At 39.5% G+C, this 17,158-nt stretch overlaps 1 protein-coding gene across 4 annotated transcripts in view; it reads right to left on the bottom strand.

The window, feature by feature from the left end:
- Nucleotides 1-17,158, bottom strand: part of ksr2 (kinase suppressor of ras 2) — a 102,355-nt gene that overhangs the window by 82,832 nt on the left and 2,365 nt on the right. For all 4 annotated transcript variants that reach the window (XM_020598245.1, XM_020598244.1, XM_020598246.1 and 1 more), the window contains exons 2-3: nt 7,804-7,944; nt 7,245-7,395 (exon numbers count right to left, since the gene is read on the bottom strand). In XM_020598245.1, coding sequence (XP_020453901.1) covers nt 7,245-7,395; nt 7,804-7,944 — 292 coding nt within the window. The remainder of the gene's footprint in view (nt 1-7,244; nt 7,396-7,803; nt 7,945-17,158) is intronic.

The raw sequence follows: 17,158 nt of genomic DNA, 5'->3' as shown, positions 1-17,158 counted from the left end.
TGTGTGTGTGTGTAGTTTTCTAGTGGGGCGGGCTGAATAATGTGTGTATATTGTGGCACAAAGGACCGACCGGCTGCCTCCGAATTGTATGACTCATCCTCACTGCAACTCGTGGACTGCAATCCCAAGAGCCTGTAGTGAAAAATTCTATTAACTTGCTTTAGTTTCCTTCCTCCACCATTACACTACAGAGCAGCATCCATTCACTTATTATGTTCTCCATTTCTTCAGTTATGCGATGTGTAAGGACAGAGGGTGTCGTATGCTGCACAGACTGTAAAGCTCTTTGAGGCAAATTTGTGACATTGGGCTGTACAAATAAAAATTGACTTGTCTTGACTATAAGATGCCAATATTGTAAAGTATATGAGTGTCCACGTCTGCCAATTTTAACATGATTCCTGATGACTCATAAACTGGAACATATTTTCTTTGAAAAAGCATGTGCAAAAATCTGTAAATCCTCCTTTCTGCTTTCATTCATAACAGCTGACTATATCTGTACTTCTGTAACAACCTCCAGATTTTTAAGAGAAAAATATACGTCTTAAAATGAGTCCAGATGTAAGAGCGTCCTCCACTTCTTGCCCTGCTGTGTTAAAGTGCTAAACACTCTCATGGGGCTGTGTAAACTCTCAAATTGCATGTGCTTCCTATACTTCTATACATTTAACATTCTGACACACGGGTACTTTCACGCCCAACATGCACGCACACGCACACACTCACAGAGATGTTCAAATGTGGCGATGTTTCAAAGCTACGACACACTTCCCTGTCCTGGCACCATCTGGGTAAGAATATGAGAAACGCTGCTGCACACCCTGTATTTCTCTTGGCTGAAAGTGCCTCTCACCGTGATGGTGTGCTGCTGTGATGCATTCACACGTCTCTAGCCGATGATCAAAGAAGAGAGGCAGAGAATGATAAACAATAAACGGGAGGACGGGAAAAGGAGCGGAACAAAAGGCAGACTGTGAAGAAATTCAGGACATACAGAGAAATACAAGGACTGTCCAGCTCTTTTAATGCACTAGCTTCTTCTGGGGCTTTCTATAACACCACTGTTTATCAGTGAACAAAGTTTGCCCCGATGTTATCACGACCCAAGTGTGGAACATCAGTCAAACTCCATCCAATGAAGGACATTTGAGGTTGAAATCTCAAGAACAAAAGCTTTTTTTTGTCAGACCACAGTCTGATGATTTAACTGTTAGAAGTGGAGTGTTAATTCTAATGCAAGCCTGTTAAGAAGCATAATGAAATAAATAAATAGAAACTGTTACTTTGACAGCTGGAAAGTATTAAATTATTTTGCAGCAAATTCAACACCTGCTACAGGAAGGAGCTGTTGTTTACTAAATCCTTCACACCGTGTTTCTCTATTTCATGGCAGTAGTGCAAGGGCAATAGGTTTGGGGGAAGACAGGTAGCAGCTGGACAAGTCTTCCCCAATTCCAACTTATTCTTAGAAGCCTGGACTAAAGCTGTAAACAGCTCACTTTATGCCACTCAGTGTGAGCATGAATCTGGAACTTGCAATAGAGCATCAAGTAAGGTCAAGAACCAATTTTCATAATCTATGCCAGAACAAACTAATTGAAATGGTAAATGGTTAAATAGAACTGTCAAATACAATTTTTGAATCTGTGCTGCACCTGTTTGTGTCGAACATATATCGACATATTTTTTACTCTGTGTTTTCATTTAACCAGGTTATATCCACACTTTGGGGACACACTGTACTTGCAATTTTGTCATATGAGTAATATAAAATTTAGCTATTGTCAGTTATTTAAAGCTTAGTCTGATCAGAAAAATGATCTACAACAGGTTCAAAAGGAAAAATCTAAACTGGGACATTTTCAGCCAGAGTCAGCTACAGTCATAGACAGTAATGGTGGTCTTCAAAGACGCCTGAAGCATGACTGGTCTGAACCCTGCTGGACTGAGGCATGAGTAGCTGGGACAGCCTAACGAACTCTGCCAGGGGCGCCTGCCTGTCTGTCTGGACAATATCCGCCCCCATTCCCAGTCAAACCAGTGAGACAGAAAGATAGGAAGGGAGTCAGAAATCCACAGACATACCTGCAGACTCACAAAAAAAGCTGGTTTTAACTCTGTTTATAAAAAGTCCTGTTTGTCTAAATTCTCTTTCACTACATTAAAAATGTTTTTAAAACAGCCAAGGTAACCCTCTTCTAATAAAGCATTCTTCTAATACAGTACAGTTTTTGAGGGCACATTGAAGAAAACCTACTCATCAAGTTAACTTGCTTAATTATTCAGCAGAGCCTACTGTCTGGAGGGACATCTGCTACAGAACACGAGTGTGTCTGTGTGTGTTGGTTGTTGTCTGTGTGTACTTGTAAGGCTCCACAGTGTGAGGACCAGTTAGAGTTTTATACCATGGGAGTGAGGACATTTTGGGAACATGGGGACATTTTGGCTGGTCCTCCCTTTCAAAGGACTGTTGAGGGTTATCGTTTGGTTTTGGAGTACGATTAGGGTAAGGGCTGGGGTTAGGCATTTAGATGTGATGTTTAATTTTAGAGTAAGGGGCTAGGGAAAGCTGTATGCCAGTAAGTGTCCTCACAAAGATGTGCATGTGTTTGTGTTGGAGGTACGGGTGAGTAGGAGGACAGGAGAAACAGATATGTTAACAAGTGGGTTTGCAAAAGGTTGTTACCAAACCGAACGACACAATTTTTGTGATACTCTACTGCCCCCTTCTGGTTCACTGCATCATTGCAAAAGCCGAAAGAGACTGAAAACAAAGTGTGGTTTGTGCTGCACCCTGGTGTGAAAATATGGAACAACTGAAATGCACTTGTGGCACTGCAGCAATATAAAGTTCCACAAAGTTAACAAAGCATCAAAAAATGACTAAACAATTCATTCACAGCTTGGGAAGGGGGGGGGAATGGAAAGGGAAGGAAAGGTTTTACACCTGTAATTAGAAAAGAAGAAGCATATTAGTAACTGTTGGCTCCTTTAACACAAGAATTTAGCATGGCCTCCAATACCACCTGACACACTAAAGCACTATAAGGATAAACAGTTCTGTCACCCAATTACTTGTTCCAGGATTTAGAAAGGTTTAAAAAAATTGAGATTGTTGTGAATTTATCTCAAACTTTAAACCAACATGGAAAATGCCTCCCTCAAAAAATGCTAATTCTTCTTTTTGATGACTGAGATTGTTTGGTCAATTAATTTCGCACACTTTAGCCTTTACAACAGCGTTAGCTTTCTAATGGCACACATTAACCTCCTCCATAATGTGAAAAACTGTCCTACACAGCTACATGCTAAAACAGTTCATCATTACAGCTTTTCAAAATAAATAAATAAACAAAACATGGAAAATGTACCACTGTAGCTGATTTACACTGGAAAAATTTTGAAAAATTCTTAGTGGCTTAAGACTTAGATATAATTTTAAAAATTCTTGATTTTATTTATCTACTTATTTGTTTTGCACCAGACTTACAAACAGCTTTATCCACCAGGCTGTGAGGGTGCTGAACATTGTCCATTACCTCCCCCCCTCTGCCCTCTGCCCCCTGGACTGTGACCCACCACAGAACATAAAAAGACTACATCTGCTGTTTTGTACAAACCCAGTACATCCCCTCTTCTTGTTATATTACATATAAATCTGCTGCTGACTGTTTTTACCATCATATCTGCTGCTGTTGGTCATTTGCACTACTGTCCATGTGCATCTCAATCTCACAACCATCTGACAATCTTCTTGTTACTATTTGTTACACTACTGTCACTGACTGTACATGGTTTTGAGTCATAGCCTATTAGCTTGTACTGTTTAGCTTTATCCTTATTCTTTTCTAGTCTATTTTTACTCTACTTTTATTCTATTTTAGCTTCCTAAATGGTATGGCATTCAATACTAGGTGAGAGAAAAACGTTATTTCAATTTTCTGTATGTCCTGCACATATCGTGACTTGACAATAAAAATCTTTGACCCTTGATCCTACAGATTTATTTATTTATAGCACATTAACTTTTTTTTTTAAAGGGTGTAACACTGTTTTACAGTTTGAAAAATAAGGTCAACAATGGCGTGTGATTCAATTACGAATTGATTCTGTTTAGTCCAGATAACTAGCTTTGTACAGTAACTGGGCCTTATGCCTGTGTTAATTACTGTAGCATTATAAAAAGATGCATCAGTGCTCCATATCAAAGATGTGTATTAATCATTTATAATGTAATGTTATTAGAAATTAATAAAGTAGGTGTCGTTTTTAAGCTCTCTACAGCGGGACTGGCTGACTGCCATATAAACAAAAAGAATGTAATGTGCCATTTGCTGCCTTATCAATGCAACGCACAGCTGTCAGATAAATCATTAGTGATTTCTTTTTATATGATCATGGTGACCCATGACTCCAAACTCCACATAGAAAGGCCCCGATCTGACCAAACAGAAAGAGGCAGCCATCTGCGGCGCCAACTCACACCTATGGCTCTAACCATCAGGGGCAACTTGGGGGTTCAGTGTCTTGCCCAAGGACACTTCGACATGTTGACTGCAGGCACAGAGATTCAAACCTCCGACCCTCCACAGTTGCCCCATATGGCGCTGATTTAGCTGAACACAAATAATGTAACACTGGGTGCAGGTTAATCACAACTGTTCACCCATTATGCCATTTTACATATATTATACAATATACAGGCACAGGGAGAACATGCAAAGGCCACACCGAAGGGTTTGAACCCTCAACCTTCCTGCTGCGAGTGCTAACCACTGCACCACTGTGCTGAATATTAATACACATCAGAAGCAGGTGTACAGAATCAGAAGCAGGACAATTGCATCACTGAGAGGATGTTTTTCATTGAGGACATTGTTATATTTTCTCGATAATCACTTTGATTTTCTATATTTTGGCTTATTAGCAGAAACTGTGAATGTTTAAAAATCCATGCAAACCATTCTCTATACTGCGGGTGTTTAGACTGATTTTGTATTTCCTGAACAGTCTGTGCAATGTTTCCAGTGTACAAAGAGGTTTGGCACGGTGGCATTGCTCCACAGGGAGAGGGGGACACTAACTAACCTCCCCTCCCCTCCCCTCATCTGACCCTCTCTCAGCTCAGTCTTCCATCCCTAATCCATGTTTCCTCTGTGGAGGTGACCAAACACTTCTTAATGGATTAATATAGGCTAGTTATTTTTCATTGGCAGTTATAATCTAAGGGGCCATTCACTTATTGCGTCTTCTTCCCAAAGCGCTCCGAAGCTTGTGCTCCTGTGGTGTCTGCTGTTGCTACAGATGCCATGTTTGGGTGCACCCCATCCTTCAAGCATGAAGAAAACTGATAATTTCACCAGCCAATCCAAGAGCGCAGTCCTCCATCTTGGCTGAGCTTTGAACCAGATGTTGTGGTGGAAAGGGTGATGCTGATCGGTTGGTTTTTCCCACATCACCTGCAGTGTGATGCACATTCTGAAAAGTTGAGACTTTTTAAATCCCGCTGCAGCGTAGACGCATAAGCGTTACAACAGCATCACTCTCTATTGTGAGCACATTTGTCGCACGTATCCATTTAAAATAATGAAGTTGAGCATGCAAAAGATCCTCCATCTTGGCTGAGCTTTGAACCAGATGTTGTGGTGGAAAGGGTGATGCTGATCGGTTGGTTTTTCCCACATCACCTGCAGTGTTACATTCTGAAAAGTTGTATCCATTTAAAATAATGAAGTTGAGAACGTAAAAGACACAATATGTAAAGGGCCCCTTATTTCCAAAGTGCTCGGGAGCCTGCACTCCTGTTGTATCTGCCATTATTATAGAATAGATTTCAATCTGTTACATGAAAAAAGCATCTAAAAACAGGCTCCATCTGAATTGGCCTTAACTGTACCTGTGTATGTGACTCGACCTGTTGTTTTACAGGCTTCCCAGGTGAGTTACTGAGGCACTTGATTAAATTACTGATTGGCTGGATTGATTTTTTACTGTGGTGGCAAAGACGTTGCCGTGGTGGGCCGCCATGTTTGAATGTTACCAGCAGAAACACTGGTCTGGGGTTTCAAAGCACTTCAGGTATAAAAACAGCTAATTACAGAGCTAATCTGAGATGAGTAATACATAATAGTTAAAGGGACTTAATTTGTTTGTGAAAGTACTGAACATAAACAATTGGAACCACTTTGAATTCAGGTTCTTGTTAGTGCATTTAAGGCTGATCCAACATATGAGTTTTTACAAGCTGACTGCTAAAAGCCATACATTTACAACCTATGTAATCAGGAAGTAAGAGGACACACATTTGTTGGGGGAAAAAAGATCATCTGTACATTTAGGTGTTTAATGTTTTGTGATACTTGCAAACTGGTGGTATCACAAAACATTAAACACCTAAATGTACAGATGATCTTTTTTTTTCCCCTCCAAGAAGTCTGACAGGGAAGTCTGGGCATCTTTGCTTAGACTGCTGCCCCCACAACCCGGTTCCAGATAAGCGGAGGAAAATGGATGGATGGATGGCATACTAGTGGTCTACAAGTATGAAATGCTGACTGTTTAAGTGTATCCATAGCATGAGCCTGGCTGGGGAGCCATTCGTAGATGTCATCCCCTCTCTCCCCTCATTTCCTGACAGCACTGTAATGTATTCTGTTCATTAAAGGCTTTAAAAACTATAAAACGTTACCTGAAAAATAAATCAGCTGGGTCTCAAATCTCCAATGTCAGAGAGTCACTGAATGCACCAGAGAGAATTTTCAACAGTGGCTCCTCCTTCAAACTGTTTGCTCTGCAGCTACAATGAACTATTGTAAAATATATTTTAAACAGTAAAAATAAGAGCAACCTGAAAGATAGGCAATCAACCAAAACACATGTTATGGCAAAATGTCCATACAAATGTCAAAAACGTGCATGAAAGATTTATTTTAAATTCAACCAGAATGTTCCTGAATTTTGTACCAATTGTCTTGTTTATCCCTCCACTTTACATATTACATTACTGCTGCCACTTGTTTTTCATACTGTACAGAAAACAGCCCCCACTGAGTGAGACTGTTCCCAACAGTAATGCTTTTAATTTGTTTTTGTCACGTGTGATCCGCATTATATTACACTCGCCTCACTGCCAGTCACTTGACACCCACAGCTCTCTGTTTGACATTACCTGTGTGTGTAATGGACAGGTGTTTGTCACTGTGTGCAAGTTCATGTTTCAGTATGTTTGGGTGGACCCTTACCAAGCTGGTGGGCCTTTCTGAGGCAGGAGAGGGAGGCGTTGAGTCGGGCGCACTCCTCTTCGCTTGCACCAAACTTCTGCAGCAGCTCACACACCTGCTCCTCACTCATCTCCAGCAGGCCCTCCAGGGTCACTTCACCTGGACTCATCTCCTAAGAAACACACACACACGAACGTGTGACACAGACACATAGATCATTAGAAGTATGTTAATGTATGGTTTTAAGGTAAAGATCTCACTACTGTTCCCTCAAATGGCAATGAAAGGTGGTACTTTGATTATCTTAACATTGTTCAGTCAATATATTAAATCAGAAAGAGCTCATACACTTTATATTAATGCTGATATAGGGTTTGTATCCCTACCGTAGGCACAGCAGACCCACGCGTTTAAACAAATATTAAAGGAACCTGCATAAATTTTTTTAGCTAATTTGCTCTTTTTTACGTTTTGATTTTAACATATTGATTAACAGATCCTTCATTGGAACAAATACATTTTGTTGTAATAAAGGAAAACAAGATGGGTGTATTTTTAGATTTTTAAGTTAAAATCATACCTGTGTGACCTCTTTTCTCAAGTTGACAATGCGGAACCAGTGGCCAAGGCGAGGGAAGTCCTCCAACTCGGCGCTGCGTTCCTCTAAGGCCACTTTGCACTTACAGGACAGCTGGCGGCTGAAGTACTTCACCAACTTCCCCTGGGAATAAGAGGGATGCACACGGTGAAGAAGAGCTTCTGTCATGCTGACCAAACCTTTGTCATATTTTTCACTTGTCCACATACAACGGATCATTTTGCATTATTTGGAAAAAGTACTTAAAAACAGCTTGTCAACAGCACAACTTTGCAGCACAGCTTCAAACCTTGTTTACTCAAAATGCTTACAAAACTAGCATTGTTGAAATGTTAAAAAAACAGACTTACATATTTCACTTTTCAGAAATGTACATTTAAATTTTTTACAGTGAGAGAGTATATCAGTATTTGGAACCTCTTGCTGTGTTTATTTCAGGTGAGGCTGATAGTGCAAACCCAACAACAGAAAAAGATGCTGTACAAACAGCTGCACGAATCCTGCGTCAACACAACAACCATGTACTGCTCTGTGAAGCTTTTGCACATCTATTTACCATTAACCTCTATGACTATAACTTCTAAAGTCAACATAAAAAAGAAGAATATAGACTTTTTTCTTCAAGAAACCTTCTAAAATATGTTAAGCTGGGCCATGAAAAGCACTAACAATAACAGTGCACTTTTCATTGTGAGGTTCGAGCAGGTTTTTCTGCCCTACTCATACAGTTACTGTCCTAGACAGTACTGCAATCAGACACAGCATGTACCCTGGTCAGTGAATTCCCTGGACAGCCTGCACAGCCAGCACAGGGAAAGTGAATGCAACACTCCCTGTTCCCTCAACCACCACTAAGAACACAAAGCATGTAAACTACTCATGGTTGAAAGCTGTGATGCTCCTTTAGGCATTGAAGTATCCATTGTTCTACTGGTAGGACACACTCCCTGTAGCAAATACAACCTGTTTGGTTGAGGAGGGCCATTTGAAAACTAAACTAGCAACTGACCATAGCAAAGCATTCATGGTTGGGGCTCATCTGATGTAACATTGATGCACAATACAGATGCAAAAAGCTTTGGCTGTTTTATACATCAAAATTGTTGGATGTAATAAAACCACAAGACAATTTCTTTGTGTAATTTCAACTTAGAAAGGAAAACATTTCTACTGAAAACTGGCTGGTTGAAATGTTGGGCTGGATCTTATCTTAGCACTGCTACCTGGATTTCATGTACTGTATTCTTTTATCTGTGTGTACTGATTGCCAGCAGTGGAAGAAGTACTCACACCCCTTACTTTAAGTAAAAATTTAGCAATACCACAGCGTAAAGATACTCTGTTGAAAAAACGTCCTGCATTCAAAATGTTACTTTAGTAAAATGACACAAGTAAAAAATTTACTTATGTTAATGTACATCATATTATTTGATTACAATTACTTATGCATTATAGTTTTCATCACTTTAATGCCAGTAAAGGGGGAGATAGTTGCTTATATGCTTAGAATCTGAAGTACCTCTGGGCCGCCCACCAAGAGCCGGGGTCTGTCGGAGGTTTCTTCCGTTAAAGGGAGTTTTTCCTCCCCACTGTCACCAAGTGCTTGCTCAAGGGGGATTTGTTGGGTTTTCCCTATGTAATAATATTGATAACAGTAAGGTCTAGACCTTACTTTGTAAAGTGTCCTGAGATGACTTTTGTTGTGATTTGGCACTATACAAATAAAATTTGATTTGATTTGATTTAGCATGTGATTTTTCCACCAGGGATCAATAGTCTTAAAGTTTTACTGTATTTTATTAATCTGATTCTGAAAAGTAACTAATAACTAAAGATATAAAATAAATGTACAAGATTTACCTCTAAATGTAGTGAAGTCACAGTATGAAGTAGCACAGAATGAAAATACTCAAGTACACCAAAACTGTGATTATGTCCAGTGCTTGAGTAAATATTCTTAGTTACCTTGCACCACTACTGATTTTGTATTGTCTGCAGCTCCACACACTTGGCCAGCTATCCCCTACAGAAGAGGTTTCAATGTGACAGGGCTTGTAAAAATGTTTTTTGTTGTTGTTGTTATTTGGGATACAAGTGGAGAGACAAGAAAAAGCAACCCAGGGTCCAGCCCAGGTGTCAGTCCTGCTGTGGTAGCTATGTCCTGCCACGTTATTCTTTCAACATTTACCTTTATCTTTTGTTATACTGAAGTGTAAACCATGCATCGATATTAACGGTGCAAGCCAGCTGGTTGTCTTGATATACAGGCTCGTCTACCTGTGGAGTCTCAGAAGGTTTCTGTTTGCCACTTAAGTGTGAACGCTGACCTTTCTGGAGGAGTTTTCAAGTTGGACGTGGTTGGCGCGCGTCTTTTACCTTTTCCCACATTCCCTACAGGAGACGGTTTTTCTGGGGTTTGGAAATCCTTGTAACCAAACGTTAGCACACCTACACAAGTTGGCACACCGGGAATCACACGCCGGTAGCTGGCAGACACACACCGTGATGCGTTATAGGATTACAGAGGGTCGTAAAAACCAAAACTTATCTCTTACACAAATATATATATTTTGCCATACAAGTCTCTGAAAGACTCTTAATTTTCAAGAGATATTCATGAGTCCAAGTCAGGTCTAGAGTTAACTACAAATTACGAGTCAAGTCGGAAGTTTGTAGGACTGGAGTGCGCCTGTAGTTGCCAACTCGAATGCCCATCACTGGTTTGAACAAATGCCAAATTATAATCAATAGTCTATTCCAATGACATTATTGGGTATTTTCTTATTTATATATGCTTTTAATTAATAGTTTATCCATCTCAGTTTCTACTAAATTGGTTTAATGTTAGCTAATGTTTTAACACTAGCAGCACTATGGAGTTTGAGACTGGTCCTCTGCCTCTGAACAGAGCACGCAGGTGGTGCGAGTCGCACCCTGTTGCTCACTCTGCTCATTAACAGCAGGTGGGGGTAATGCGCAAAACAAAAACAACAATGCACCAACAAAGACTAAAGAACAAGACTACTAGCAGGTTAATATGGATGTATACAAAGCAGAATTTAAATATTTTCCATTTCATATTTCAATTATTTCATTGTGTGCTGTCTATGCTTTGTAAATACCTATTCTCTGGTTATTTTATGCTTATTTCTTAATTTATTGTGGCTTTATTGTAGTTATGACTTGGCCTGTCACCAGAGACTGACCCAGGATTAGATAAGACAAGCTACAGTACATCTGAATGACACAACAGATTGGGGTAGGTATTGGCCCATTTGGCACTACCGAACTTCAGATTTATTGTAAAGGAATAATGCAGAGTGTACAACAACAAACAATACACTATACTTATCCCATACATGTGCAACAAGTCAGGTTTCTGGTAAAAGGCCAAAATGCATCCTACTGACAAAATATGACAAAAATTTGAAATGAAAAATGTAAAAGATTGAAAAATATTTCATAAAAACATATTTAAAGAAGTAACACAAACCAAATTGTGATTTCATTTAATAATTTTTATATATGGAAACCAAGAATACTATTAAAAATCTTATGAACTACTTAATGACAGAGCTATAGAGCTGCCCACCTGTGCACACAGCTGTCTACTACTTAGAGGGAATGTGAAGGTATGTCAACCGTGTTAGGACGGGGGCACCATTGTGGGAGGAGGCGCTGTATTTACCTGCATATATTCTTGGGGGGGGGACACTTTACCAACTGTGGTAATTCAGAATGGATAACCTTAGCTGACTGTAGATAACTCATAGCAGACCTAGAGATCCCATCGAAGAGAACGACATGACTGCACCTTGATCTATCAGCAGGTAACACAAACACTGCAGATGAATCCATTTCTGCTCAAACACTAACATCGATATCTGGGCGTAGATCAAGCATCCGCTACTGTATGTAGCTGTATGGCATAGTATTTATTTTTTCAAATTAACTTACAGATGTATGTTGTGTATATATATCTATGATCGATAATGAGCGTGATGCTCCCAGAATGGTGCATTTACCCAAAATTAATCACAGTGTGACAACAATTTCACATTCTCTTTAAAGAACAGCCAACAGAATAATCAACCCTTGATGCATCTAGAACAGGTTCTCTTCTAAGGTATTGTTGCTGTTTGTCTTGACAAACTTTGAGCTACCTGACACTGTGAGTTAGTTAAAGCTAGCCAGGACAAACTAGTTAGATCAAAGTGTAAAAAAGGAATGATCCTCCTTCTGCTCACATCTCCCTACAGGTCAACTATTAATGTGAGACACTCTACAAAGCTCTAAGTGCATTTAAGTCTCACACCACTGTGAGCAGGACATACAGTGTGAGTATCTTTGGTCTTAGGCAAATTCAAGTTGTAACAATTAGTCTGATTGAAAATGATGGTAAAATAAAGTCCAGGCCCACAGTGGGTGACATGATGCTTGAAGACTTAAGGACGATGTGTGTGGATGGCCACCGTCCAAAGGTACACCTACAAAATGAGACAGTGCTGACCTACATCAGTGAAATACCAAAGTAGAAACCAATGGAGGAGGGATCAGCAAGTCACCTCTGAATGCAACAGACCCTACAGCAGCTGCCCACGGCTGCTAACAGTCCACATGATAAGTGAGGCGACTGCTCAGTCCACACCCACAGAGAAGTACACAACTACCCTGTTTAAATGTGCTGACTTCTTATTGTACTGTATATCATACATCAATATAGTATAGTAAGTGTCATGTTATTAAAATACTGTCTATCTTAGCATTCTGATTTATTTTATGGGATAATGATAATGGGATAACTGATAGTGTGACTAAGTGTGACATCTTCCAGTATCTTATCCGAAGAGAAAGCTGCCACTCTCAAGGAATACAGTCTCAAGTAGCTACCTCAAATAAACATGCAGAACTAACCCTGACCTAACGTGCACCATCAAGCAGCCTCACCATCCTAAAGCTGCAGCTTGAGCAGAATTGGTAAAGCAAACTTCATTCCCTTGCACTGGCAGAAACCACACTGAACATACTGTACTGTGGACAGCTGTACAAGCATACGCTGACAAGGCTAGCAGACTAACAATAGTTCACCACAAGCAGAATATTACCCATGTTTAACACTTTCTAACACTTGTTTTATTTTCTTTCTCTACCCTTGCACAAACTACTAAATCATTCTGATAATGCTGGTTTTTATTTTTCCACCATCACATTACAAACAAGTTACAATCGATGCTTTCTTAAAAAGAAGTCAATCCCATCCCGTGTGTCACACTGCATGCGTGGACGTGAACTCGGTTGAAACTACATCCACGTTGCACCTCAGCGGAATTAAAAGTAATAGTTAAGTTACAGCTCAGTTAATAAAATAAATGAGGATAGTAGCCCCAAATTTCTGAAGAGCAGAAAAGCATAAGCTGAGAAATTGATCAAGGGTGAAGGTTTTAGAATTGAGGCTAAGACCAGTAAGATCATAGGGTCATTGGAGCCATCTTTAAGAATTGGTAGTTAAATATAACTTTATAAACTGGATACTACAACTGGAAGACAGGAAAGCATATGTGCCAGATTTTTCTGATTTATGTCAGGGTGCTGTAGTACTTTTCTAATACCACCTCTACCTTACATGAAATCACCATTCCTTAAAGGAGCTTTAAAGGAGATTTTCTGTTGACCATAAGTGTAAACATACCCATTTGCATACACTCTCTGTTACAGAACAATCGAACTCGAAAAAGTCCTTCTCATTTCCTAATATGATGGAGTGTTCTCTTAGGCAAACAGCTGAACTATGTAGTATTACTTCCATTTGAGACATGACCTAAATTAACCTCTTCCCAACTGCTTAACTGCTACAGTTAAGAGGATGTAGGGCAAACTATAACTCCCACACCAGCTTTATCTGGCCTGTTATGTACTTTAATGCATTACAAAACATTTAAGCTTATTCAACAGCATAATAAAAGGTATTTCCGCACTTCATGTAGACGCACAACTAAAGACACAACTTAAAATGTACTCATTTATTTGTATATGGTACAAATAGCCTAATACTCCTAAAACAGCAGTTCTTCAACTTACAGTACCCAGCAATTTAATTTAGCAATTTAGCCTACACTGCTGCAGCATATCATGTGTAAAACCATTCTCATTGTACTGCTACAATAAACAGCAAAAAGACTGTCACACTTTGTAAATTCAAGATTCAATCTCACAAGAGAACGTAGTTCTGCAAACCTTCCACAGTCGCATATTGCACAGATGAAGGTCAGGGAAGCCATGACGGTGCCGTCTGTAATACCCCAGTTCTTTAATTGGACAGATCTGAATAACGAAGGAGTCCGTCTTTCTTCATTTTAGTGCTGATTTATTTTAAACCACAAGTAAAATTACAAACATGACCCAGGTTGTTCCTTCCTCCAGAAACACACACACTCTGGCTGCTGGAAAGAGGAGATCCAAAATGAGGAATTTCAATGTGTGTGTGTGTTGTCACGTGGTGCTTAGCTAAGACATTCATTCAGACATAATATGCTAACACAAGATTTAATACAAAAAAAACAATTGGTGTCATGGTAACTGTAGCTCACATTTCAGAATCAACACTCTGCCTCTAACCTTGAAACAGAGCAGACTAGAGCAGACTTTGAATCTTACTAAACTGCATTAAAGTCTAACAATTACTAATATCGAACACGTTCAAGTTTAATAGCAAAGGAACACAATGTGGGCATAAGGGACTGCCCACAGGCCAAAACAAATGAGACAAATAAACCCTATTGAAGCAGACTCGTATTAAAATGGTACTCCAGTCCTGTAGTCTATAAAGCTGGGAAACTCACAAGAGACCTATATGTGAAAAAAAAAAAAAAAACGCTGAAGCAACAGAGGCTGAGATATCCTAACCTACACTTCCCATAATGCAAGTCAAGCATGTCATTTGTTAGAAGTATGATGACATCATTTACAGAGTTTTCTAGGGTGGTTTCAGCAAAAAGCTCTAAAAACTCACTGTCGACTGCCTGCTCAGCACTACTCAGCAGACAGACACAGTTAGAGAATAGCTGGCAAACCTAGTGGAGCACTTAGCAGCTAAAAAGCCCATGTTTCCATCAGAAGTTGATGGAGACAAAAAAAAATCTAAAAGTAGAGTGAACAGTGAGCCTACATGTGCCAGGTGACAAGAAACGTGACTGCAAATGAATAGTAGTGTTGCTCTGTAATGTCTGGATGTGTAAGTAAGCAACTGTTTGCTAACAGGCTTCTCATATCACAAAACAGCAATTGGCCAGCTGTGCACAGATGTCTAAATAAGGAACGGTGTCTGAGCACTTGTTCCCATTTGTACAAGATCAGAAAGGCGTGCAGCTTGATAAGGCATAAGGCTCTTTATACATCCTTCAAGCACGGCCATTTGGAATCATTATTGTGCCTTTAGAGGTGGTGGGAGGACACTTTGTATGCCCCAGTTTGCCTCAGGAATAACAAACCCTTTAACCGTGTACATTACGGCACTTGAGCTGTTCTTCTGTGATCTTCTGACACTGAGTGGAAAAATGCAGTGATTTCAGGTATGAAGCACAAGCAAGGTGATGATACACGTCTTGTTCAAATACACACATCTCATATATTCGGCAATGGATGAGTGACCCTTTTTGGTTAAAGTAAGGTCATGCCCTCTAACAGATGTCTGAGGCACAATCTGGGTCCTTCAGGTTAATAACAGAGATGGAAAACAGATACATCCAAGGGGAATCTCTCATGCACTCAACAAAGATCAGGATGAGGAAGGTTTTGCATATGGCGGCCGACCTCACGATCCTGATCGAAACCCCTAATGGACAGCTCATTTGTCATTGAGCCAATAAGAGGACTGCTTCCAACTCAGTGGATTTGAGGAAAATAAAATGGTTGCGCCTGTGAATTAACAGAGTGTTTCCTTTTGTTCTCATTCGTTTGTCTCTCTCTGTTGAACACTTCTTGTATACATCTATTTGTATTTCATTTCTGCTGAGAAAATTCTCAAAATTAAATCATGAAAATGACAAATGAACTGATATGCAGCTCCATCCAGACCATGTTTCCACAGTAGCCCAAACCTGTAATGAATCTAGGTATTGATAAAATGTGTTTTATTGAGGGATTTTACCACAACAGAAGAACTGCAGCCCACAGCACTACATGACAACCAAAATATCTCACTGATCTGAATTCCTGTTGGTGTTTTGATTATTTTGTCCAGTGGGTGCCTTCATAAAAATGTGGCAGAAGACTGTATTTTTCATAGTAGCATATAAAACAATTTGTATGTTTTTATTTTTGCTTTTCACGCAAGTTTATTTTGAAGGTTGCTACACATGGTCAAATCTGCATTGAACCAAAACTCAGGTGCCACTAAACAAGTACATTTTTGTTACTAATGGTTTCTGTTTCATTAAAGCATTAGCAACAAGTATAATCACTATGGATTTCTGTGCAAGGGAGAGAGAGAGCAACCACAGATGGAACATTAGCTGGGACACAAATAGTTCTTGGGACTCACTAGTTTGATGCACTAGTGGTAATGCTGCACTACAGAGGGATATTTATCCCACAATTTAAAACTGAAGTATATTATTGTAGTATTTCATACATTAATCAAATGACTATGTGTAATTTGAAAGGCCTACCTGCCCAGCACCAAATAATAGACAACTGAACTAGGTGGTGAATGTAAGAGAACTAAAGAGATAGACATTTCTCTCAGGAGAGAATGAGATAGTTAAAAAAAACATTCATATTCATCAAGACTAGAAACACGACTTCAAACAAAGGTTAAAGTCCCCCAGTATCTCCTGGATGTGTAAACATTTTGCTTTCACTTGAGCTATAAATTTGCAAGATGATACAGTATGTCAGACACTGTGTTGTAAAAATCTGTTAATGCAGCTCGGACACAGGATCCACTGTACCTCTCAAAAACACTGTCTCCGTGTTTTTATTGTAATAAAAGAAAAAAAGTCAACTTCAACTTTCAATAACATACAAAGCTCAGGTTCACTTAACAATCCTCGCATTACTCAGTAGAAACATTAACTGCATACAAAACAAACTCATTTTTGAACATGCACAGTGACAAAACGTAACTCAAAAAAGGTCATAAGATGATTTTATGTCCAGCCATAAAAGTGTATTAGGTGTGAAGTTAAATTAAGACGTTAAGGAACAGTTGCAGAGTATGTGCAAAGTTTAAGTAGCATGCTTATTGTCCTGCCTTCCACTCACTAAAACCGTGTAATAACTTGTGAAGTTTTTGGGATCTGTACTCTATGACAGCTTGCAATTGTCTTCTTCTCTTCCG

Source organism: Monopterus albus, unplaced genomic scaffold (genome assembly GCF_001952655.1).
Source record: "Monopterus albus unplaced genomic scaffold, M_albus_1.0 scaffold37.1, whole genome shotgun sequence".
Lineage (NCBI taxonomy): Eukaryota > Metazoa > Chordata > Actinopteri > Synbranchiformes > Synbranchidae > Monopterus > Monopterus albus.
Note: the sequence above shows the minus strand (reverse complement) of the source record. Positions and strands in the feature narration are given on the sequence as shown.